Source organism: Euwallacea similis, chromosome 7 (assembly GCF_039881205.1).
Source record: "Euwallacea similis isolate ESF13 chromosome 7, ESF131.1, whole genome shotgun sequence".
Lineage (NCBI taxonomy): Eukaryota > Metazoa > Arthropoda > Insecta > Coleoptera > Curculionidae > Euwallacea > Euwallacea similis.
The window spans coordinates 1,140,244-1,167,380 of NC_089615.1; the positions used below are offsets into that span (position 1 = coordinate 1,140,244).

Sequence of the window (27,137 nt, forward strand, 5' to 3'; positions counted from 1 at the left end):
GAGGTTCATTAAAACATGTGCTGACTTATTAATATTTATGGCATTTATTAAATGGGGTTGCATGACACTAGAATAATGATGTCAGTCGAATAAATATCATAAATTTATTTCTATTTATAAGATCGGAACTAAAATTAGCTCTTGTTTGAACTTCCGGGAAACATTGTACTTAAAACTGATCGAGGTGCTCCAAAATTAACTACTGATAAAAACTTTAAAATTCCAATTATTCGACGAATTGGAATTATTTCGAGAATTGTTAGACCAGAAACAAGTTTTTCGTTCTGCAGTCCCATCGCGTTAAACGCAGTTAAAACGTTTCATCATTTATCAGCGTGAAAGCAAATTATTCTATAATATTTTCATCGCATTTTGATTTTATATTCTAAACTAATATATCACTGGGTAAAATTCCCGTATGAATACAAAAATAAGCCGTTGTGTATCATTTGTCACTTTCGATAGACAAGCGAAACACTTGCTGTGACACATTTATCCAATTTGTAACAGTTTGCCTTAAAAAACTGCCGTGGGTGGCGAATTATGAAATACATCATTGTTTGCAATAAATAGCTTTTAGTTTGGAATAATTCGTAACTTTCTATCATTCCGGATGGACGGTCTAGCCTCGCTACTACCCACATATAGTGGATACAAAATGTATTCATGCATTTACTATCATGGGAAAAGCTTAATCGAATAACAAATAAGAATATATCTATCAATACTTTGTTGGGTCCCCATTGGAATCGATAACACTCTGATTTCGAAATTCGAGGCGGTTAGGGTACAGCATCGATTTCCGTGAGACCTTGCAGCTATCAAAATTCTCGAATAATTCAGAAACGATAAATCGGGAAATGGCAAAAAATTGGGGGATTCCATTTAAAAAATAATATAATTTGGTACTACCACACTTTTATGACGGACCCTGTACATTTGAAAATGATTTCAAAATACGCATCTCTTAATGACGACAAACTTGGATATGAAATATTTCCTTCTAAAACTCATATTTATTGAGATATCGCACTTTGGCGCACTAGTGAGCGGCCCCGTATAGCAGTCATTCTTGAATAAGTCCAGAGGAGTGTTTTGGGTCTGCTTCAAGTTTTCACCTAAAGTATCTTGGTGCATAAACCTCTCTATAGTTTTATCAATAAAATGAACGTTACCAACACCTCTCAGAAGCCCCAAATCATTTGACTTCCGCCACCATGCATCACAGTGAGTTTTCGATACTATTTTTTTAGAAGTTTCTCCACACGTAACTACGTCCGTCTAATTCAAAAATATTAACTTCACTTTCATCTGAAAAGATTACTCGACGGCAGAACTCCATTGACTTATTCACGTGCTCTCTTCTTACAATTGGTTTCAATCATCTCAGGTTTTTTTCCGGCTACTCTGCCTTGGAATGCAGCTTCTTTTAGAACATTTCTAATAGTTTGAGAAGATACTCTGAAGCCAGTAGCATTTTCAAGATCCGATGCGATTGCGGCACTAATCGGAGCGTGTTCTTTTAGTTTACGGATAATAAAGTTGCGTTGTCGATTCTTTGCTTTTCTTGTTCTTCTTCCACGAACAGTTGATAGGATATTTCCCGTATTCCTCAATTTGTTTATAACGTACGATGAGTTTTTTTACACTTTTAACAATTTTCCGTAACGAGTTTCCTTGTTTATAAAGGTCAACAATTAGATTGCGCATATCAAGACTCGATTCGGACACTTTTCGCGGCATGTTGTTGGTTGGTGCTGCAGTTAAATTGCATGCAGAACTCACTAGCAATAAACTATTAATGCAGAGATTAAAACCTTCAAGCAATGGCATAAATTTATTTTTTGTGTTGGTGTATGAATACTTCTTGTACCCACTGTAAGTTTAATCAAGCAATGAACTCTTCTTTACCTGGAGAATCACTGGCTCGAAATCCTCATTAGATATCCATTTTAGTTATTGTTTTTATCTATTCAGCATGATTTACTCCACGCAAATTTTCAGTTCATGTTAAATTATAAAGCATTTTTGTTTTATTGCTTTACTCGTCACACGCAAAACTGCCACTCGCTGGGAAATAGAAATTTTTACAACCAAGTTATAACATAAAGCCAACACTTGGTTTATTTCACGTCGGTAATTAGAGGGGTGTGTACGTAAATGTAATTAATTTTCATTTTTCGGTAGAAATAGTGACGTCTTCTAAATTAAATTGTGGGGTGCTCACAAACAAGGAGCAGAAAAGGTAATAACATGGTGTATGAGCCAAGAAGGAATGATAAATATCAGCAATTACTTTGATCATGATGATGAATCAGCGGGCTGAGGAAAGAAAAACAAATCAAAATAACTATATGAAAAATATTCTCAGAGTTTCTCCGCTCTGTTATGAGTCGAAAGAACCTCGAAATGAAGCTCTTTGCAATACTATACCTTGACCATACCTTGACCGATGACGTGTTGTTGGCGTCATAAATAACAAAGTTGCCAGTTGTCACATCGGTGGTCATTGTAATATCGCCGCAATTTAATCCGTTCGGAAATTGGGGCTTCAAAGGGACGAACAGCTATCGAATTGACTGATGAGTAAAACAAAAATTCATTTTCTCTTGAAGTTAAGCAATTGCGAAAATAATAGGAAATCCTAGTTAACATTACGACATGTTGAGAATATCGAGCTTGGAACAGACATCTACCGAATCGAGCTGTGAACACACCAAAAATTGATTTCATCAAAGACTGGTGGCTGGCGTATTAATATTGAAGCAGGAAAAGTTCAAGGTTTCATGTTGAAGGTGAGATAATCATAAATGTAACTAACTTATTTTTATCACAGCCCTGGCCTGAAGTTCTTCAAATCTTTGCTATACCAGGGCAACACCGTACAAAAAACATTCCGTGCCTCGTGTCTATTGGGAAAGTTGAATGAAAGGAAAATTTGTGCTCGTTTTAGCCCCAGCCCCGACAAACTTTTTATTACTTTTTTATTAGGTTATTTCAGTTATGAGCCTAATACAGATTCCGCCATCGGCCTTGTATTACGTAAAGCTGATTATTCTAAACTTTTTCGAGAAATAAATTTTCTCGTGTGCACAGTATGGCTGAAATACAGGTGGGTAATAGCACAATGTCATGACGCAATTTAGGTGGCTTAATTGTAAGAAACGACCGACAATCAAATCAAGGTGTGTCCATTAGATGTAGATAATATGTCCTTCTAATCAAGCTTAATTATTTAGAAGGTTTAGGACCTAGGGCGTAAACAGTTCTATAAATTTCCATCTAGCGTGCAACCGCACTTACTTAAACTGTAAAAGGCGGTCGACCCTAGTAAACACTCCACGGGCCAAGCAAACTAATCTCGCTGCCTTTAATAATGAATATTGTTTGTTGTGTATTTATCGCACATGTGCTTATCTAGGACTCAAAGCGTGTTGCGGACCGCAAAAAGTTACTCTAACAAACATTGGACACTAAATATTTAGGTCCAGTTTAAAAAGTGAACTAGTGGAGTTAGATTTCACACAGTTTCTGAATCAGGGCATATCACATGCAATTAAAAAACTTCAAAATTCTAATTCCACAGCTTCTACATCATGCAAAAATATTAAGAGCAGCTAACATCAGGAAACAGTAATGATTGAGACCACCATGATTCGTTGAAATTTGCATTCCAAATGTCCAATCTCTCTAAGCGCAATAAATTCTCTCGCTAGAAATTATTCGTTTATTGAACTAAAAGCGACACGTGCATTAAAGTTCTATTTAAACAACAAGTTACTTTTGAAACGTGTATACAGCAGCCCAAGTTAAATGGACGTCGCGGGGGTCGTAACGAAATCTCGCTTCGCTGCAAACATGACGAGTTTGCGAGGTTGAAGTTTTCAGGGTTAAACAGTTTTTCGCGCGGAAAGAAATTTATTGTTCCACTGAATGGTTGACACAGAGTAGCTTTTGTTCGGTTTTAGCTAAAACATAGAGCAATCAAAAGGCTTCAATAGGCCCCAATACTACTTATTTCGGTCCTGGAACTTTCCATTCCATTTACATGATCAAGTCACCTACTCTGTTATCACCTTTTTATCAACATCATCTACTTCATCTTTTGAAGGTAAAGTTTTTGAACTGTACTGCTCATAACTCACAAAATCCCCTAGTCCAAAGTCTACAATGAGAAGGAAATTTCTGCAGGAGCGATTGCGCATTGCTAATTTGAGTTACTTAGGGAGCCGTAAGGGTATCTGTCCAATTGAAGCTGGTTATAATGCGTCATTAACGAAAACTTCCCAGGCAGGCAAGGTTCTCCATTACCTTGGAAAGGACAGGTAGATTGGGAAATAATTAGCCATCCCATCAGGATTATTCCCTTTGGATCCAGACTTTGTGGGGCGTTACTGAGGCTTCGCGAATACAACAGAGGAATTTAATGCCTGAATCAGCCATAAAAGATATTGAAGCCACTTAACCTGGGTCGGCAGTAGTTGGTCTAGCACTGGAGTCAAAACGGTCTTGATGAATAGCGCACCTTCGAAGGGCTGAGCTGATGGCGCCCTGAGAAACGAAATATCGTCTAATGGAAATATAGGCATTAGTGTAAAAAAACGAAGGAATAATGGAATATTCATTGACATACACAAGGTTACGCCACTTCGACGGTTGAATTACTACTATTCCTATTTGTTATATAATGCAAAACGAATCTGAAATTCAATTTACCAGTTGAAAAACTTCTGTTTATGCGCTAAGAAACTCTGACCCCATTCAAAAGCTGGTCCAAAATACATATTCATGTTGAAGCGCCAGACTTATCTCTTAAGAAACGTTTCTTTACATAGGATAAAATTCATAACTCGGGCTAAATAACCGCCCGAACCAGGCCAGTGGAAACTATAAACCTCTAAAATGGGAATAAAATGGTAAAACGGCACATTTGCATTACGTAAGTAATCAAACGGATGCTTTGCATTAAATAAGTGGCTAAATGGAAGGGATTTTCGGTTCCTCTCAGACAGGCTAATTACGGCGCATATTTCTTTAATGCCGGTTTCTCAGAAGTTCAGGGGTTAAAAGGGCTCTTAGGTTTTTAACGCAAAAAAACGTAAACTGGGAATTATATAGTTTTAAGTATCTTAGATCTTGAGTATCCGTTTAGCTTTACTTCGATTTTTGACAGGATAACGTTGAAAGCTGAGAAAGGAGATGTACATAAACAGAGCCTCCCGGAACTAAAGCCAGCTATATAGGGATCGTAGAAACACTAAACGATACACAACCACTCAAGTTAGAAAAAAGATTCGCATTTGTGGTCTTTCACGATGTTCGAAATTAAACCCACTTTACTTGGGACGCACTGTATACCTATCAGCAGATTAGTTGCAGAGTAGAGGGATTCCTTCTTTTGAGAGTTGGCAGGAGAACAACTCTATATTATTCGTCGTTTCTCTTCTAAAGTTCGCCGCACTTTTCAAGGCATTCCTGTGCCAGGACTGGAAGATTCAGCGATGCTAAGAATAAATTTATCATTTGCCGATTTCGTATAAATAAACAGTATTCAAAAACCAAGCCAATTCTAAGCTATAGTAAGCAACAAACGACGATTAAATCTCCCCCGTTCAAAAGCTACGTTTTGCCATAAATAGAGCAAAGCCATTAATTGTGTTAATATTTAATGAGGAAATTTACGATATGCCTGGCAGTATTAGTCTAAGATCTTCCATGATAAATTGTTTCTGTTAGCTGTTGACACAGTAATAGTTAATTAATGCGGGGTATGTGCCATCTTAGTTAGTTATGTATATGGCGACACATTTTAATCACTTCAAATGAAATGTGATAAAGGCCTATGAACGGTCGATACAATTAGCTTAATTACGGACATGGATGGATAGTCGATTCCGGCTAATTTAACAAACCATATCTTGTCACGCTCAATGTCTATGAAACTGTATGGGGATGTGCAGTAACCCTTTCATTGATTCGCGATTAATCAGCCACGTAGCTTAAATAAGACAAATTTCTTGCTCTCACATTAAATGCGAAATCTGAGTTGCTTTCCTGGTATCGCGATCCATATATTAAACAAAAGCCTGCACAGCTCCCTTTTAGGGTAAAAGTTAACATTTCTGGAAACATCCCGCCGTTGAAACCCGCGGTTGTTATTTAAATTAAAGTCCGTAATAAGTTTTCAGAAGTATTCTCGTAAGGAAGTAAATGGTTTTCGCTAGTTAGAAAACAACAGACAACTACTATTAAGAGACAGGGACCAAATTGAAGTGAGCAATTATTATATCTCGAAAGTAAGACGTCCCGGGGTCTCATGTAAGATTTACTGGGGCCGGGGGTAGTTTCTGATGTTTTATTATCCGGAAGTAATTAGTGCAATTTCTTAATTTGAGGCTGCAGCTTAATGTATTTGCAGCCTCTCTGATCCGAATAGTTTCACATGCCTTGAATCCTTTCTGTCTTAGAAACTAAACCTTGATTTCAAAGCAAAACTCACGTTGTCGGGATGCGGCGTATTTCTCAAACGCATATTTCCGATTTCATCGTCACATCCACAAATTCACGCCACTTTGTCACTCGAAATCGCAGCCGGATGCCGAAATTATAGGAGCCAGTCAAAGAATGCCGCATTCTTGACACGTCAGGAATTTTTCTGGAACGCTTCGCGAAGCGTTTCCTTTCTAATCAATTTGCTCTTTGCACGTTCATGGAAATTGTTTTCTTGTATCTGCCTATTTTAGGTATTAACATACTGATTCGGGCAGGTTTTTAATATTTTTAACACTTTTTTTGCTTTGGAGCTCAGGAATTTGTTCACACGAGGATCGCAATTAACCAAATTAATGTTGACAATCTCGTCTACGTTGCCGTTTAATTATAGCGCGCTATTTGCTTTTAGCTCGTAGAATTGACGGTTAAAGCGTGATTTAAGTTCGTTTTATAATAACTGTGTGCTAACATTCAAACACATTACGGTTACAACAGCTTTGTTCAGGGTGCATGATATCCCAAATCTGTAGACATAATGCGCGAGTGAAACAATATCCCAGTATGGTAAAGAACTTTTATCAACATCACGAACACGAACATCAAAATACAGCATTTTTCTTTTACGCTGTCTTTGTATACAATACAAAGCGATATGGGGCGAGAATTTCCTAACTATTTCGACATGTCTAATCGCTCAGGTTAGTTCAGGAGGAAGTAGTTCGCACGAAGCACTATTCACTGAGAAAGGCACGCGTTAAATAAAGGAAATGGAACAAAGTATAAAGCACCACCATTGGTGTAGAGATGACAGAGATTGAAACCTCTTGACCTTTCAGGTTCATAATTTTTTTAGAGAAATTGGACAGATCCCAAAAAATCTCGGCAGCCATACAAAGACTAAACTGTCCCAAAGCGCCATTCGATATACTAATTAGGTCGTTTATGTGGAACAATTAAAAATTATTTCTCTCGATATTTGAGGGAAAATGGAGAACGAACAATGGATATGATAGAACAGTTTACGACCTGAATTGTATTGGAAATTCAAAATCTGTTCCTGCTTAATACCTATACAAAGGAAATAATTGATCAACCACCTCGAACCATATGCTGAAGAACCAAATTTAATTCAATAATATCTACAAGATGTCCAAAGTTCCAGAGTCACCATGGAGTTCTTGTCATACCCTGGACGACATCTCGTTTTTCATATCACTATAGGAAATTTTGGGGATCGCTGCCGAATCTTTTTATGTCCAGAAAGCCGCCTTAATGAAGACCAACAGAAACAGCAGGAACCAAGCTTGAGAGCCTTGATATAATTATAAGAACCAAGATTGATAAACATCTTTATAAAGTTATAAACGAAGTTCATGACCATGGATATTAAATATGGCCGTGCATCGAATTTGCATTGAATACATAAACCAACCACGGCGATGGGTCATATGCATGCGAATGGCTTCGAAATTGTGTGCCGAAACTCGACTCGGGACCGTTTATGGTAAACTGCTAAGTTTGCATTATGGGGAATTATGGGTCGGGAAACGTTCTTAAACTTCCTGTAAGATTACTCAGCAAAGTCTCTTTAATAATGTCATTTTCAACGTGAGTATTTTTTATGAGAAATTTGACTGAAAACAATCTAATGATAAAAGCTGGATGGATTTCATTTTGCTACAATGAAAAAAATCAGATCGTGGAAAGGAAAAAAGAGCGGGGACTCAAAGTTCACAATAAATATTTTATTAATTGGGAGCACAATAGTCTGCTCATCCCGGCATTCTTTCGACCCGGGGAAATTTTATATCGACCTAAATTTGTCATAAAGAATTCCTTTGTACTTTTCGCAAGATGGGGTCGAAAGGAAAACTGATTTCGTAGACGAGATACCGGGGCTGGTGAATAATTTATTGGGAAACTTCTTTGACTGCATCTATGCCCCTGGGACTTTCAAATTTCCCGAAATTAGAACACATAATGTGGGGAGCCTTTGTCGCCAAAAAACAACGACGTGCTCATTCTTTTGTCAAAAACTGAAATACTTCCACAGGAGCTATTCACACATAATTGAATAGGGGTTTCATGTCCTTTTCCTGAGATATCAGCACGAAATCTAACAACATTTACGATTACCGTCGGGATTGATGAGTTCTGGGAGTTGTTCAATTAGATTAATGCTCCTGGCGTAATAAGCATTAAAGATTTTATTGTAAGGACTGTAAAGCAAACAAGGAATAACGAACTCTGATTAGCTGTAAGAGCCTTCAAACGAGGCATTTATACTTTTTACCATATATCGACATGCGTAGTCATTTAGTGTTACTGACCGCAATGGTTGAATTCTTTAACGGAATAGCGGACAATGATTAAAGTTACAGAAGCAGTTCATGTATGATACCAGAGATTAGGGTATCGACTCACGACGCCAGGCGATGTTATCACATTTAATGATCTTAAGTTGTTAGTAGAAATGAGGCCCCACGGTCTCGTGAATGCAATTCCTGCACCTCTAAACATCCCCTCATTATAACTAACACCATCAAGATATAGAAGAAGTGTATCCCGATCCGATAGGCTGAACGAACCCGTCGTGCTTTTGTAGCTCACTTTGTGGAGCGATAGTCCTGAAAGCTATTGGGACCAGAGGTTTAAACTTAGTCAAAGACTTTTTCTATAACTTTTATGACAATCCACCATGCCCATCCACCACTGAACACATTAATTGGTGATCCCGACGTTAAACCATTCTTTGAAAATTATTGACTACATTTATTCTTAGGCTATCGAGTATAAGGTCAGCCAGTCGAAAAGAGAAATCACGAGGGCCTATTCTATTAAGCGTATTAGTGCTCGAAACTCTATCCGTGTTACTGTGGCAAAAATTGCATGCAACGGCAGTGACGTGCAATTACATGTAGTTAGAAAACGTAAAAATGCATAATTTCATAGTAATTTAACCATACAAAGCAATTCGCAGAAAATATTCTCTATAGTATGCACATTTTAAACGACTACTGTCTATCCTGTGTTCATTTTTAAAACTTCATAAATTCATTTCTTCCCCGGCCATGCTTAATATTGACCAATCACCAACTTGAACCAAATATTTCTACATCATAACTAGTCATGCAATGAGAAAAAGCTCTTGTTGGTAGGAATTTTATAAAATCTATTGCGAGGACTGTTCCAGAGGATTCATTTTTCATAAAGTAGCAGACCTGCTTAGCTAGGTAAAACCCCCATCATTTAAATTAATTATGAGACACTAATGAATATATAAATATAATTAGAATGGCGGACGATTCGGTTATATTTTTAGTATTCATTAAGGTGGGATAGCAAACAGAAAAGTTTGTCAACAAGTTGCTTTTTATATTTGTACTCAAAACCTTGAAAACCTTAGGCTTGCAAACGCTTGATTTTTGTAGGTACAGGGTGTTAAAGCTGGAAAAAAATCCCATATAGTTATTCATGATTTTTGAGGTTTGAGCATATGTCTGTCAGGTTTACATCATCCGTAGTTACAATGAAAATCGTTTTCAGTATTTTGCCGAATTTAATTGGATAAAGGATTTGTGTATGAACGTGAATCCTAGTTAATTTAGCCGAAAGTCGGGATATTTCTGAGGAGCCTCCACTGAAAAACGCTATGTTAGATTGATCAAAATACCAAAGCTTTCACGTATAAAGGTTGTGGTAACATATGGGAAACTTGGGAAATGGCTCTAAATTCCAACTGAGAAATTCAAGTGACTGCCTATACAATACCCGATAAATATTTGATGTGCGAAAAAGCCAATACCTCCATTAACACAAAACAAATAACAGAGGCTGCCGCCAAAGACGTTATCCGTTTCAAGAAAATCCATGTTTACGAAACTAAGTTCCTATTCCTTACTCAAAGGAATCCAAGCCGGCTCTCCTCGCTTTTAAAATCGAACCTTGGGATGTTTGAATTAAAAATAAAGCAGGGACGTCTTTCACTCCGAAATTGGTTCCTAATGACACTATGGAGAAAAGACGAGACAAGTTTCGAACGTTTTTGTTCGCTTTTTTCTGAATATTATGCTTGACTGAACATTTGGTAAGTTATGACAAAAGGTAAGTTTCCTCCTTTAACTTCATACTTTTAGAAGACATTTGAAGGCTCATTTCCGATATTAAGGTCTATTTCTTGATTCATTTCATAAGGTGCTAACGTTAATGTTTCATAAAGCTTAGAATTTAGAAGGGGAGAAGTATCATATTATAGGCTAAGGTGGAAAGTGTTTCTTAACAACGAGGCGCAGCATGGAATGCTGCAACGGTTGATCCGCATTAAAGGATCAGAAGTATGTTGGGATGTGGGTTTACGGTTTGACGCGAGCAAAAACTTGTATGATCCTAAGGGTCAAAATGAGGTTATTCTAGAAAATGGCAGTCAAGGCAATGATGGACTGGATAATCACGTTCGGATCACTCCGAAATCGCACTCTCTGAGACACTGTTTCGTGCAAAACAATCTTTCTAACTTTAGCTAAGATTTATTGGAAAAAAGTAATGATTTACGTGGTAAGCAATATTGCTAAAAGCGAACAATAACGAGACAGAGCAAGCGATTCATCACTTTACAAAATCAGTCGTACCACCTGGGTCCATCAGAGGTTGTGTCTGCTCTATAATAAAAAATCAAACATAATAAAACAAGGTCTCCGGCAGATGGCGCGACTGCCACGTTGACTTAGATCTAATTAGACACAGGATCACGGATATCATGGAGAATGGTTATAATCTCGAAATAGTGCAGTACGATCAACAATGATTGAAGTGTGCCGCTCTTTACTGAAATTCGGTATCAAATATTTATCCCATTAATTCTCAAGGTCGAGAATTAATATGTTAATTAACTGAGCTTCAGTGGCGTACTTACTATATTTTCTACCTATTGGGAAAGATTTGTCTAGTTTCACTTTAAAAAAATTAATTTGTGGAGAAATAAATTACTATTTACCATTATGGGCATTGCATTGCCCATTTCGGAAACACGCTTTAATTAGAAAAGTTTCTTGTTCTTGGCTTAAGTGCATTGTTTTCTGTGAAAATGTAAACTGTTTAGGTTATATTACATTTAATTGCAATTTAATTAACATTTAATAAATATAATAATAATAATAAATAAATAAATAAAATAAAAAAATGAACATTTAATTGCAAATTTGCTTATGGTTTAACAAACAAACCGTCTGCAAGTAACGGTTGAAAAAATACAGTTGGTTGTAAAAATCTGAGAATACGACAAATAAGCAAAGAATTAAAGATGCTGCAAAAAATTAAATATGAGTAAAAGACGATCTGTACGCATCTGATTAATGACTGTTGTTTGACAATGGAAGAAAGAAATTTTGATAATCTTTCAACGATAGGTCCACTATCTCGATGTAACAGACACTTCAATCATTGTTGCTCGCACTGTATAAGGAAACTTACTAACGTGCTTAATTATATTTCGACAAATGCGATTAATGGAAAGAAATAGTCAATGGCGTGCGGCAGAACAGTAAGAGAGTCTAAAAGTGTATTTGGTCCCATAGTAAGAATGCTCTTGTAGAGTCTAATACCCATTTGACGCGTCTAGTAGGAAACCTCTAGAGCAACATCGCCTTGAGAAAGCGATGTTCCCTAGAGGTTTCTGTCAGATCTTGGCAATAGTAGAAAAAAACGAATGGTCATATCTTCATAGAATATGTAAATGATGGTTGGCTCTTTTTCCTCAAATTTTTTGACTATTTTTATTCCCTCACACAAAGACTTCGAATTATACAAACTCGTATGCATTGAATTTTGTAAAATTTGATAAACTTTTAAACTCAAGGACATACTGTATAAAACACAAAATTCCGGAAAAGACAGTGGCGCACTTATCTGGCAACTTGAGCTGCCAGGAGTTTCTATTTATAGGCACATTTCCGTCCTTAAATCAGATGAGTCCTCTTCTAGAACCAAATTCGTTTGGGTGTCACCTCAGTTATATGATTTATAATAATTTATCTAAATCTTCGCTAAACTTACAACGGTGCTCGCGTTCGCTAGAAGACACGACGTAAGGCACCTCCAATTTTCATCAAGTATAAAGTAAATTGAAAATAGTAAAAATCGAGTTCCGTTTTCAAGTTAAGAATTTAACGAAACCATCCAATTCGCCTTAATAAATCGCCATAGCTAACCTAAATCATATCAACGTATATCAGTGTTTAATAACACAGGTTTCAGGGCTTTTGTCAAAGAGTTTCCAATTTCGCTTCAAGGTTGAAACTCACAAATTACTGTTCAGACTTATTTCGAAATGGCTCCAGTGCATAAATATGAATGAACTAGTAATTACCGAAGTCAAAAACTTGCCTTGGCTTTATTTTAAAAGTTGTTCTACCAGAACCTTCGGGCGGTCGAGATTTATTCTCAATTAAAACTGCAAAGTTTCGTTACAGCAGCTTCATAGGTTTGTGTGTACCTTTTCAAATTGATTTTTCATGTAAACTAGATGGTGTTGTTATTGAAATTTTATTGGCTTTGGTTATAGTTTTACAATGCCGGGTCTACGTTGCAGACGACTCTATAGACAATTGAACATAAGTATTGGAAACATGTATGCTGTTGCAGTGTAGAGGCAGTGAAACCGACCCTTGCATTAGCATCTTTCTTCATTTTTCCAACTCATGAGTATTGCATGGCTGTTACAATAAAAAAATGAATTTCCCATTTTACACCTCGGTTGGAGTGTTGTGGGCCATCCTGCGTCTTCGCACAGACGTGAACAACGGTGGATGCTTTTTTTTAATCATTACGTTATCAGTTATTATTCCGTCAAACTACATGCTTCTCAGGTCCACTAAACACGAGGAAAATTCGCCAATAAACCAAATTAGATTTTTTTTCGGTGAAAGTTGTTTGAACATGTCACTCTAACGGTTTGCTTTCCCTGTATTTTATCGACAAGGCCCTTTGTGGTCTGCCCATCACATATTTATTTTCCTCGGAACGCAAAAAAGTCTCTTGTTATTTTATGCCATTCGCCCATGAAAAAATTTGTTTTAGTAACAGGTTTTGACTTTTAGGATGATTTAATCAAAATTAATTACTGCCCGCATGAACAGGATGCGAATTTTATGAAGGACATTATCATTTTTATAAATGAACGTCAACGCCGGGTAATTCAACCCCCCGTATTTCATCTGCGCGATTACAAATCTGTGTAATCTCCATCAAAACCGGAGAAAGACGCTTATACAAACGAGATTCGATATCGATGTGTTTCAATATAGATGGTCTGGAATAAATTTACCTTTCGGCAATAACCAATTCCCGAACGTAGACAAAATACATAAAACCGTAACTAATAAAACTTTGCGGCATTAATTGAGAATAAATCCAGGCCTTGGAAATTCGGGCAGCAAATAAAACCTGCAAATTCGAACATGGCTTGTTTTTAACTTTGGCAATTCGTGGGCCCATACATATTTATATCCTCAAGTACTTCTAAATAAACGTAGTTTAATTTCGACATAAAGGAAATTTGTGCTCGAAGTTACTCGAAAAGATAGAGCAACGAGAAATGAGTTATATTGTTTGTTCGGGAGTGCTAGACAGTGGAGAATGGCCACTGAGTCGGTTTTATGGGAGTTCCATTCTCTTTATATGAATTTAATGGTAAACAATCTAAAAGATGGCTACTTTGGAAATGAATTTGCTGTAATTGCGAAGGTTGGTGTTTGCGGACTTAATCAGTGACCTGAACTAACCTAAACTGAAAAAAATCAACAGCTGCGGGATAAGCCAACAAAATAAGCACCGAAGAACACGGCAATCGGCAATCTACTGCCCACAGGGAGTACAAACTGTTTTATTTGGTTTGGACTTTGGAACAGGTCTAAAAGCGTATGTAACAACCAATACCCAAACTTATATCCTCAGGACCACGTGTTTCTTCACCTCTGCAGAAAGATTGAGTGAAAATCATTCTTATCTATCTAGCAGCAAAGTTATTGCCTAAATCCAGTATCGGTAAAATAACTTCCCAACCACGCCCTTCAGACCCAGATTTATTGCGGTTCTTCCAGGCTTAAAACATTTTAAAGCAAACGTTAAGTCAGTGGGGTGTTTCGCTTCTGATAATAATTCCCATTAAGGCCTAGGAGGGTTAAGGTTAAGGTAGGGCCCTTTTATGGACCGTACAATAAGGAAAGGACGAAAAGTATATGTATATAATAGATGAGCGTATCGTTTAGTAGGCGTCATCTATCAGCACAAATATGGGTGATGTGGACCGGACTTTAAATGAATCATCGCGACCGCCACAAGGTTGAATGTAGGCATTTTACAAAACTCCTTATTTTCATTAATTTACGAAGAGTTTCACGACAATAAGTTTTGCTTGTTTGCATCCAAAATCTCTAACAGCCCGACAGAGACCGCGGGAGTAATGACGTATTTGCTAAGCGGGTATATTGGATTTTAAATTTATGTCGTTACATGTAGACTAATAACTATTTATGCAACCAGTTAGGAAATGCATAATTTTGTCTAACTAGTGGGAATCTGCGGGACGAGCGAGGCAAGCTAGGTCCGCAATTTGGCTCGACTTAGTTACACAAAATAGCATTTCCCATTTCGTTCAATTTCAATCAATTTCGTTAAAAACTCTTTTTTCATTCCTTTCGAATTTGGAATACGAACACTTTTGTTTTATTTATCAAAATTGGAAAAACAATCAATTTGGAGCTCAGTAGCCAATATCAAACAAAAATGTAATACAGAGCATGCCTCATGATGTTCAGAGTTTCAACAGTAACTCACTTGATTATTGTTATTACACTTAGTGGAGTAGAATCGCAATTCTTATCAGAAATGATTATAAGGGAGTAAAAACCGCAGTACGCGAAACGTCTATTTCGTAATGTTCAGGACACGAAGAAGCCTTTAAATTTTGGGTTTTATACCAAAATACCATCAATTGTTGGAAAAACATGGTCTGCGAAGTCTCTTGAGTCTTTATTTCGAAATCGACGTTTTTTACTCGACTACACTTCGTGAGAAAACGTTCGAACTTACTCGCCAAAGCCATATTTTGCGTGCACTTATCTAAAAATAACTATTTATTTGATATTTTACAATTGTAGAAGGTTTTTCCCCCAACCCCTATTATATTAAATTCCCATGAAGTATGAGATCCTTAAAACTACCCTCTATGTACTAGGCCGAAATTCCAGGTCATGTGGTTTGAACATTAGGCTCCGAAACTCGGTGTTCCTTGCGAATTTCCGGTTTTTGTGGTCAGACAACCTTTAAATCACAGGATGTGCTCGGTTGAAGGGCACAACAATCTAATGTAGTTAGAGACCCTGCCGCTGAAAACTTTTCTTCCCCCTTTGCACAATACTTCTAATCAAAAAAACCCTTTTTAACAATAATAGGTAGTCGATGCTGTCGGAGGCATTGTAAACTATTATAGGCCCGAAAGTCGGCATCCCTATAAAATATATATGGGGGCGTGATATTAATTAATTAAAAGGGTCTCAATTACCGCGCTCCATTATCTGGAATTGTTGGAAATGTTACACCTTGATGAGATCCGAGTTGGAACGTTCCAGGCCCTGCCGCAATAAATTTCTCGTTGAAAGAAAATTTGCTTGTGCTAATAGCTGACAATTGATCCCATAAAACTGGCATTAGAATATATTATCTGATGAGAATTGATGTTTCTGAAGTAAAGAGGGTTAAGCGACACGAAAAAAATGTGCGTCGTATATCGTGGAATTATGGCGGGACTTTATGTCTTGATTAAGTTATCCCAAAGCTAATAAAACGAAGGTTGGGCCATAAAAGAAGTAAAGATCCAAAAATTGTGCCGAAAGAATAAAAGTAGTAAATTGCCGTTCTATTTCGGGAAACGCGAGAATAAAGTTCAAGCATCTCAAATGAAAACAACTTGCTGGAAGTTTAGCAAATTAGGAGAATCTCTGCGAGCTCTACTAAAATCTCCGAGTTTCTGAAGTTCGGGTTTAATATTTAAGTCGCGTAGCGAATTCTTAAGGTTAACAAATGGAAAAGAGGTTTAATCATTTTATTGGCCTTCTGACAGATTGTTCCGCAAGATTAACATCTTCTTAGAAGGTGCCCGGTTGTAGAATGAATATGCTGATAATGTTGTAGAAATGACGATTTTTGGTGGATTGTGTCGAATGAAGGAAACAAGTAGTGCCGAACATAGAGGTTGAAGACTACGACATACTTTTCGACAGCTCTGCTTTTCCCTTGATCGAACATTTCACTGCCTCTAATGCAATTAATTTCCCGTCTGTTCAGCACTCTCTTGCGCTCTTAACTTTTGGAAACAACTCACAACCTTTTAATACGAAATCTATGGATTTACGAGCACTTAGACCAACAGAACAAAAACTCTTGAATAATAATTACGTAGTTAACCAACTAGTAGAAATATATTTTCCATATGCTATTCGGGCAGTGCTCTAATTGCGCACTACCATTTCCAGTTGTTTCTAAGCCTAAAAAATCGGATATAACATTTTATGGGGCACGTGAGACCGAGCGAGGGCAATATGGAACGATGTTATAACAATAAAATAGGGTAGTTCGTCTGAAGAAACGGTGAAATTGTTCAGTTGCGGCTATTTAAGGGTAATGTCTCGCAATTTATTCCATTATGGGGTCATTTCGTTCCTTTACATATTAAACTCTTTAACAGATAACATTTCCCAGGAAGCTGCTTCGAGTTAATGAGAGTTAACTTACATAATTAAAAGTAAATTTCGCCCTTTTTTGGAAAAAAAGACCTGATAAAACAATGGTTAAAAGTGTTTCCCATTCGAATGCTAAAAATTGAAAATATTTGAAGTTAGATATCTCAGAAAATATTGAAAATAATTGAAGGTAATTTCCCGATTAGGTAATTTAAGATTCTTGCCCAAAATCACGGCTGACACTGGCTTCATATAGGTTCCGATAAATAATGTCATGAACCGTCGTAATTTTATTGTTAAAATGGAGAATAATTTGACTAGTACCACCACTTAGGGTTATCACTTTGGAATTGTACCGGTAACGTTCTAGTTACCGTTCCGAGGGTAAAAACATTATACAGAGTGTTACATATCATCTTGAAGATATTCCAAGGGTTGATAGTATTCTGCAAAATAATAAAAAAATGCTAATAAACCAACCAAAAACGCACCATTTTTGATATAGTATGTACAGTAGTGGAAGAAAGTATGGAATACTTCAATAAATATTATTTTTTCTTTCTATTTTATTGAAGGTTATTAAAATTGTCAAATTTATTTTGCAATACTTGTTACCTAATTGTACTAATGCATAGTAAGTTAAAATTTGAGGTATTTAATTATTAATTTCAAAATGCAAATAAGTGGTTGAAAAAAAGTATGGAAAATTTTGATTTTTTATTTTAATACAAATTAATAACTTAATATTTTGTTGTGTAACTATTTGCATCTATTACTGCTTAACATCTTCTGGGCATAGAGTTGACTAATGATTCCAATGTCTCCCGAGGAATTTGAATCCATTCATCCTGGATAGTTTGCTATAATTCTTCTTTGTTTCCAATCCTGTGTTGCCTAATTCTATGATCTAACATCTCCCCCAGATGCTCTATAGGATTGAGATCCGAAGATTGTGAAGGCCACTGGATTATATTGATGTTTGTTGCAAACCACTCAGTAACTAACTTCGAGGTATAGTTTGGATCGTTATCCAGTTGGAATCTCCAAATTAATGGCATTGATTCTTCAGTGAATGGTAGCAGCTTATTTTTCAAAATGTCCAAATACAGGAAACGATCCATTTTTCCATCTATTCGGTAGATGGGTCTCACACTAGAACGAGAAAAACATCCCCAAATCACTATATTCCCACCTCCTTGTTTTACAGTGGGAACTTGATATTTAAGACAGTATCTTTTCCCTACTGGTCTTCTTACATATTATTTACCATCCGATCCAAACAACATAAATTTACTTTCATCACTCCAGCGGACAGTATTCCATTTTTTAATAATCCATAATAAGTGTTTTCTAGCAAATTCTAGTTGATTTATCCTGTTTTTCTTTGAAAGTAAAGGTTTTTTACCGCAATATGTCCCATTAATCCTTCATTAATGAGCCTATTTTCAACAGTTCTATTAGTAATCTGAATGTAAAATTGCCTCATAATTTCTTATGTTATTTGGCGAGATGTCTTACGGGGATTTCCTAAAGATATCCTTTTAATAGTTTTATCAATTCGGGTATTGTTTTTGAAGAATGTCCTGTTTTCCTGCGGGTATCTACACCTCCAGATGTTCTAAATTTTTGTATAATTTTGGATATTCCACCTTGAGAGATGCTTAAACTTCGTGACACGTTGTGTTTTGCCATTTTCCACCATCTCAACAATCTTTTTTCTCGAGCCTGATGAATAATATTCTGATTTAGGCATGTTGGTTTGTCGAACTGTGAAAATCAATTCAACTATAAATGCAAAATAAATCCTTCTTTAACCTATAAAATTATTGAAAATAGCATATTCCATACATTTTTCCAAGCCAATACAAAAATTTGTTAAAAAAATTGTTTATATCGACAAAGGAGTAAATGTGCTTATCAATATTTTCAATACATTGGATACAAACAAAATTTATATTATTTTGTTAAAATATATCGCCTAAAAAGAAATTATTAAAATTTGCCCAAATATTCCATACTTTTTTCCACTACTATATACAGGGTGTTTCAGAATAGTAAGTCATAAATTTAAAGGGCGATTCTATGAGTGATTTTGAGAAAAAAAAGTTTATATGAACCTAGGTCCGTTTTCGCTTTCTGTCTGAAATACAGGGTCTTCAAGTTTGCTATATATATATATTTTTTTTTTTAATAAGGCCGAACCTGCATTTAATATTTTTATCAAACTTGATGAGCGTAAGTTAGGTGTAGAAACATATCTTTTCAGAGAAAAAGGAATTTTTAAATTTAAACAGTGGCGCTCTCAAAGCCATGAAAAAAAATCGCATAATAGCTTCTTGTAACACTATTAGAAATATTCCGGGAATTTTTTAAAGAATGCACGATAATATGAGAAAAAGGGCTGAGGCATGTGTCGTTGCAGGCGGAGGACATTTTCAGCAACTTATTTAATTTTTTTTTTGTCTGAATAGTTGTTATAAATTACTATAAATTAAGTATTATTATAACTAATTTGATCGTTATTATGACATACAATTTTAACTAATTCGTTTGTTGTTTGAAAACGCTCGATGTTACGAAAAGAATTCAAGAGACCATTTTTTTAACAAAAAGAACTAGAATTAAGAAAGCGATTTTTGCTTTTCGAAAAGCAGCGGTGTGACATATTTTTCACAAAAAATAATCAAGGCCATGGCCTTGGGGGCACCACTGTTTAAATTTAAAAATTTGTTTGTCTCTTAAAAGATGTGTTTCTACACCTAACTTACGCCCACCAAGTTTGATAAAAATATTTAATGCAGATCCGGTCTTATTGAAAAAAAAAACAAAAAATATAGTAACCTTTAAGACTCTGTATTTCAGACAGAAAGCGAAAACGGACCTAGGTTCATATAAACTTTTTTTCTCAAAATCACTCATAGAATCACCCCTTAAATTTATGACATATTATTCTGAAACACCCTGTATACAAGGTGGCAAAGTTTGACATTTTTCCTCATGTTATAGTATATTTTTTGAGTCATATACTATTTTATGCTTCATATCTTTTTTTTAGAACACCCCCCAATCTTTGGTTAAAAAAACTGAGATTTAATAGTACTTTTTTCCCAAATTTATGGTTGTTTTTCTCAAAAAGTAATGGACTGATTTTGAATCGTAATACACCATTAAACGTAGTTTTACAAGACCTTTTATTTAAGATGTTGCTTGATCCATGTTTCAATTTTAAAAAATCGGACATTTTACGCTATCGGGGACGCAAGCAACATTTAAAAAATAAACAAATGTCCAAAAGTTAGTAGTTTTTGTCTTATTTAACACTTTCACTGCCGGGAAGAATTTCAGTATTCATGGTATCTATCAAGATTAATGGCATTTGTGGCATTTCTATATTTTGTATCCGTTTGTTATTGATATTCCGTAATTTGCATCAAATTTGAGTCAGTGGTACATGGTGTGTACTACTGGCTTTTCGCCGCTGATGGTACACACCGTGTACCATCGGGTCCACTAGAGGAAACCTGACGGTATACAGAGTATACTGTCGGAACTGAACGTGTTAATGCTGCTTTAGAATGAAAAAAGTAAACCTGTCGAATGGGGGGGGGGGGGGGGGACAATTTAGAGTCGTATGGTATATTCCTGTCTGACTGAGTTTTAGCGTTTTTTTACCGTTTTAAGTATAAGAAATTTCAAAAATTTCGCTCAAGAAATACATATGAAAAAATGTGAAACTTTGTCATCATGTACACTTTTGCTCATATATAGAGCAATTTTTTAAATTTGATTTTTTTTCTATAACAACATGAATTTGATATCATTTATTACATTAATTATTAATTAAAATTAAAAATAAATATATTAATGTTGAAGTTTAATTGTTAAATTTTTTAAAATGTAAATTAAAAAAATACTTTAAAACATATGGGTCAAAAGTAAAGCAACTAAAACGTTTCCTATACTTTCCCTTACATTTAAATCTTTCATTTAGTATCAAGTAACATATACCTTATTTTTAATTACTTCCCAACATTTGTTGTCATAGACTTTAATAATTTTTCAATATAATCTTCAGATATTCAGATCCAAGTATATTGAACTTTTTTGAACAAATCCATCACATTTGTTATTTTTTTCTCACAAATTCTTCTGTGAATTTTATCCCAAAAGTTCTCTATGGGGTTCAGATCGGGGCTTTGGGCCGGCCAGATCATCATATCAACATTATGTATGGTTAATCACTCTTTAATTAATTTGGAGGAATGCTTTGGGTCGATGTCGTGTGGGAACATCCACCGAAGGCTCATACTTTTTTCTGCCTAGGGTAGCGTGTAATTTTCCAGAATATTTTTCTAAACATATTGATCCATAATATCATCAATTTTTACTAATGAACATGCCGAACCCTCCGAAGCACCCCTCAAACTGTAATGCTGCCACCTCAACGTTTAACAGTCGATTTAGTATACTTCGGATTAAACCGTTCATTAATTGGTTTCTGACCCAACAAATTCAGCCTGATTTGAACGGTTTAAATCGACTTTCATCTAAGAAAAGGACAGTTTTCCATTTTTCACAAGACCAGTTTACATGCTCTTTCGCAAAACGCAATCTAGCCTTTCTATTTTTCTTTGAGATGAAAGGCTTCTTTGCGGATTTTCTCCCATATAAACCAGCGCTTCTTAATCTTCGTTTTATGGTACTCACTGATACTGAAACACATAACTCTTGTTGTATGCGACTTGCACTCTTGAACGGATCCTAGATTGATAACGTTTTAATTCTTCTGTCCATCACTTTATTAGTTTTCGTTTTCGGCCATACTTCGGAAGTTCATATGAGATTCCTCTATTTTTAGTTAGAAATCACCCTTGATATTATTGAGTTATTTAAATTTAAATCTTTTACAATTTTACGTTGCTTTTCACCGTTTTCCAATTTTTCTAAAATTTTTTCTTTTAACTGATGTGATAAATGAACACCTCTTGGCATCTTGAAATATTTTTAATTAATACTGTGAGTAGCAAAGTTGACATCACACAATAATATAAATCAACAAATTGGTTGTTCTACATATGAACCCTATGAAAAACAAAACAGCCTGAAAAAAAGGACATAAACAAAATATATAGGGTGTCCCGAAAATCAATATCAAAAATAGTATCACGAGATTATTTGGGTCAAAACATTAAGATTTAAGTCAAAAGTTATTTGAAAAAAGTTTCTTGTTTAGATGCTATTGGTGGTCAAAGTTCTTGAAAAAAAAAACATACTTTTTGCTACATCTCAAGAATGCTTCAATGGATTTTAATGAATCCCATTGTGCATTTATGCATTAGTACAGGGATTATTTTCATGTAACATTCATGTCTTTTCACAATGTGAAAGTGGTAAATTCTTAGCCATCTTCGTACAAAAATTATCAGAACTTTTCATTGGGTAGCTGCATCGTATCGTTTTTTTTTTTCTGATGATACATTAGCCCTTTCTGCAACTTTTCTATCTCTTGAAAATTTCTCGCACGGTTAACGTTTCACGTCGAATAATGGTGTTTTTTAATAAAGAAATGACTGATATGGTTAAAATTATGGGTTCTTAAAAGAATTTATTGTTCTTAAAAGAATTTATTGTTCTTAAAAGAAACAACTCAAAAGAAACGTCAAAAAATTTTGATTCATTTTTATGACATTTTCCATAAGTGACGTCAGCGTTCACATCAACAAGTGTCGATAATTATCGAAGGAATGGCAAGTTGATGTTCTGTATGAGAATAGAAAATAATTTTTTTCGACGTGAAATGTTAACCGTACGAGAAATTTCCAAGAGATAGAAAAGTTGGAGAAAGGGCTAATGTATCATCAGAAAAAAAAACGATACGATGCAGCTACCCAATGAAAAGTTCTGATAATTTTTGTACGAAGATGGCTAAGAATTTACCACTTTCACATTGCGAAACGACATTAATGTTACATGAAAATAATCCCTGTAATAATGAATAAATGCACAATGGAATTCATTAAAATCCATTGAAGCATTCTCGAGATATAGCAAAAAGTATGTTTTTTTTTCAAGAACTTTGACTGCCAATAGCATCTAAACGAGAAACTTTTTTCAAATAACTTTTGACCTAAATCTTAATGTTTTGACCCAAATAATCTCGTGATACCATTTTTGACAGTGATTTTCGGTACATCCTGTATGTATTTTAAATTTAATTAATTAATATACATCTTTATTCACTTAAGAAAAGGTTATCGGCCTCATTGGCCTTTTTGCCCGTGACATAAAAAAAAATCAAAAAGGTTACGATTCCTGGAAATATTCCAACAGTGTAGTGGAAGGGAATAGGAAGCGGGATCGTCTTTCTTGTCTTGTTAGGCAAAGGGGTTAGTATAATATAGTCTAGTTATAGTGGTTGTCTTAAATATATTTTATTCATTCTAAAAAAAATATTTTTTTCGAAACATGCTTATTTTAAATTTTTAATTAGTTCCTCTACATATGGACAATATGGATATCGAAAATGGTGCGTTTTTGACTATGGGTTTATTAGCATTTTTTTATTATTTTGCAGTGTTCTATCGCTATCTGAAATATCTCCATGATAATATATTACACCTTGTATTATAAGTTATTGCGACCATCGCTGCATCAACAGCAATCACAACTATCAATGCTTGGGAAGAAAACAAGCAAGAAGGTGAAGGAGGTCGCTAAAAAAAATTAATTGGCTATAAAGAAACCCGCAATTTTATAATAACAATTTTATAGCGTATTAGCTGGTCGTTCGAAGGTATTACATAGCGATCCAACCGATAACGAAATCACCTAACCATATGAGATTACCGGGGTACAGTCGGAGAGCGTGCTCTTTTATTTTCGCCCATTAAAGCCTTGATTAACAACCTACAAGTATTTTTCCTAAAAAAGGAATAAACAGAGTTGGTGTTATCAGAACAATTTTAGCAATTTTGTACATGCAATTTCGGCCCCAAAAATGCCTGAGCCTGACTTTGCATAAATTGTGGTTTTATTTCGAAGCGAAATGCGTCCCGATAACAAAACACAAAAATGGAGAGTTGTTGTCAGGTGGCCGCAAAACCTAACCTGAAACGCTAACCTGTGGAATTTATGGCAGCTTTTCCATCGAATAATAAACCTTAGTAAACTATACGACAAAGGCAGCTCTTTTATATTAAATTTCTTTCAGGATAATGGGGAAGATAAGCGTAATGGCATTAAGTCATGAAGTAAAGTTATCTATGATTTTGGTAGTGGATTGCATTCGACTTACTCGAAAATGCTGAGAAAACCCATTAAAAAGGGTTTATAATCTAATGAGTACTTGAGCGTTGCGGTATCAATGACTGACTGCAAATTATGAAGAGTCCCTGGAAAAACTCTCCCCATTAATATTAACGTGTCGATAAAATTTCGACTGATTTTAAAGACTAACTGCAATTGGTAATTTATGCGATATAAAGCGGAAGTAGCTGAAGGAAACGCGAGCAGACATTTTAAATTGTAGTCTTTCGACAAACGCAACAAACAGTAACTAAATTTTCATATTAAATGATAATTTATGAGTCATAAAGTACGCTTTACATGTTTAAATTGGCACTGGCCTAAAATGGAATTAAATTTCATTTTTTATAACACTGAAAAAAAGAAATGTGCAAGAAATGCTCAATATATTCAGAATAACTTTAACAGCTATATATAGCAAAAAAATAGCGTCACCTACTTTTCGTTTTTGTGTTTTTTTGTAATTTTCCTCAACATTTTCTTTAATATACGATACACTGACATCAAATTACATGTAGATTGTTCTTAAAAGTGTTCAAAGAACGTGTTGTGTTTATGATTTCACTCATCTCAATTGGTAGAAAAATATTCAACTTAAAGCTGCGAGCGCATAGGTGACGCTATTTTTTTGCTCGCATCTGTATACGACGTTAATTAATAGAATTTTGAACATTTATTGGATTGGAAAACTTTTATGCTGTTCCATGCTTTACTTAATGTTTGATTATTTCTTTAAATAAAATACTCAAAAAAGCTTTGAATCAAAAATTTTTTCAAACAAATGTTTTTCAGTTTTTAGTGGTATACCCATTTTTATCAAAAAAATATAGTGTTTCCATTAGAAAAAATGTGAATAACCTTGAAAAGATGTTCTAAATGACAGTTTTTTGGAAAACAAATTATGCCAAAAGAAGCGCCCCTTTACCCCAAACAAACTTTATTTAAAAAATTTTTGTGTTAAATTCTTGGTTTTCCAGAAAATCGCATGTGCATGATAAATCGAACACCCTGAATATATGTATATTACATATATTCAGAATAACTACAACAGATAGTAAAACCTCTCAACTAGAATCATCTTTAGATATTCTGAAGCTGTTTAAGGGGTGAAAACATAGTCTTACTTGACGGACCAACTAATATTTCACTAAGACCTATTGGCCCTTCTAATTTTTCTTGTTCCTGCCTCATGTTAAAAATGAGTTCCCGCACTTTCAGAGACCAAAGCCTCCAAAGACCCTTATAATCAACCAACAAATCCCATGTCAATCTCTATCGGTTTTCGGTGGTAAATAGAGGCCATTAGCCCGATTCTTGAAATCTCGAATCAATGTCTATTGTCGTTTTATCAACTTTAATTAACTTATTAAATAGGAATTCGGCAAAGAAGTTTCCAGATCCGTACAAAGGTCTCTGTTATCCGCAAGGATCTTGAAATTTCTTTGTCGAATCTGGTTGAAAGTTAATTAGTAAGACAATTGAAGTTAATAAAAAGGCTATCGGGAGACATCTCGGATCCGCCTACAGACTGAAATGAGCTTCAAATCTTTCCATTTCATGACCTCCAGGGTCCAGTTATTGGACCACTCATATGACCAGTTCTGGTCAATTCCCCAATCCTACAAGTTATTATTTATTCGTTCAACGCGTAACATCCACCAGTATTAACATGATTTGTGGATCGTATCGTCCTGGAGTTGGCTTAAAAAAGAAGTAGAAAAAGCGAAGAAACTGAGACTCTCAACTGGGAATAAACAAACTTGAGAGAGAAAATTAAACGGTGTTTCCTTTATAGGTCCCAAGCAGCACTGCAGCCCGCAGAGAATTTTTTTTAGGGTCAATATGATAATGAAATGACCAGTACATTTATGTAATTATGTGCTTGGCCCGTTCACCTTGATCTTGTTAAGGCCACGCTAAAAATAGGCAAAAATGGAGTTTTTTTATTGAACATAAACTCATTCATGTGACTTTTTCGCCGAACTCCATTCGATCTTTGCAACGCCCTTTTGTGGTGTGCATTCGCCCTCTGCTGGTTAAAATGACTTGCAAACCGCGGCTTGACACTTGTTTAACCCGGTGATAGATATTTATATCCCGAGCTGATACAATCGATAGCTAAAGTTCACCAACTCCAAAACGAGCGTCCAGCGAAACACAAAAATGAAACTCTGACGTTACGTGAAGTTAACGAACTCATAAATTGTCAAAAACAATTAGAGTTTTATAACGATGTAAATGGCAAAATGCAAATGGAGCACCAAGTGCACAATACTCCATATTCTTGACGTAATGCTCCTAAGAGACTGCAAGTCGACTTACATTATTCAGTTAAACTAAATAAGAAATTGGACTCACCTCATTTGTATTCCAGCGGTGCCTTTGGGTGGGGAAGTGGTCGGCACGGGGCAGGCTCTCCAAGTTTTCGGGCAGCTTGATGGGTTCTCCGTCTGCAAAAAGACGCCACAACATTATTTCACTTAGTAAAAGGAGATTTATGGTCAGTTTCTAAACAATTTCACCTCCCCAACTTGTTGGCAGTAAAAACCTATAGACCGTCCTATACGTAAAGTTTGGAAAAAGGCACTTTCGGGAGTTAGTTGG

At 35.5% G+C, this 27,137-nt stretch overlaps 1 protein-coding gene across 1 annotated transcript in view; it reads right to left on the reverse strand.

Annotated features, from left to right (window-relative positions):
* The window catches only part of Camta (Calmodulin-binding transcription activator), a 179,387-nt gene that overhangs the window by 42,348 nt on the left and 109,902 nt on the right, over positions 1-27,137 (reverse strand). Inside the window, exon 4 of the mRNA XM_066391703.1 lies at positions 26,892-26,983. Coding sequence (XP_066247800.1) covers positions 26,892-26,983 — 92 coding nt within the window. The remainder of the gene's footprint in view (positions 1-26,891; positions 26,984-27,137) is intronic.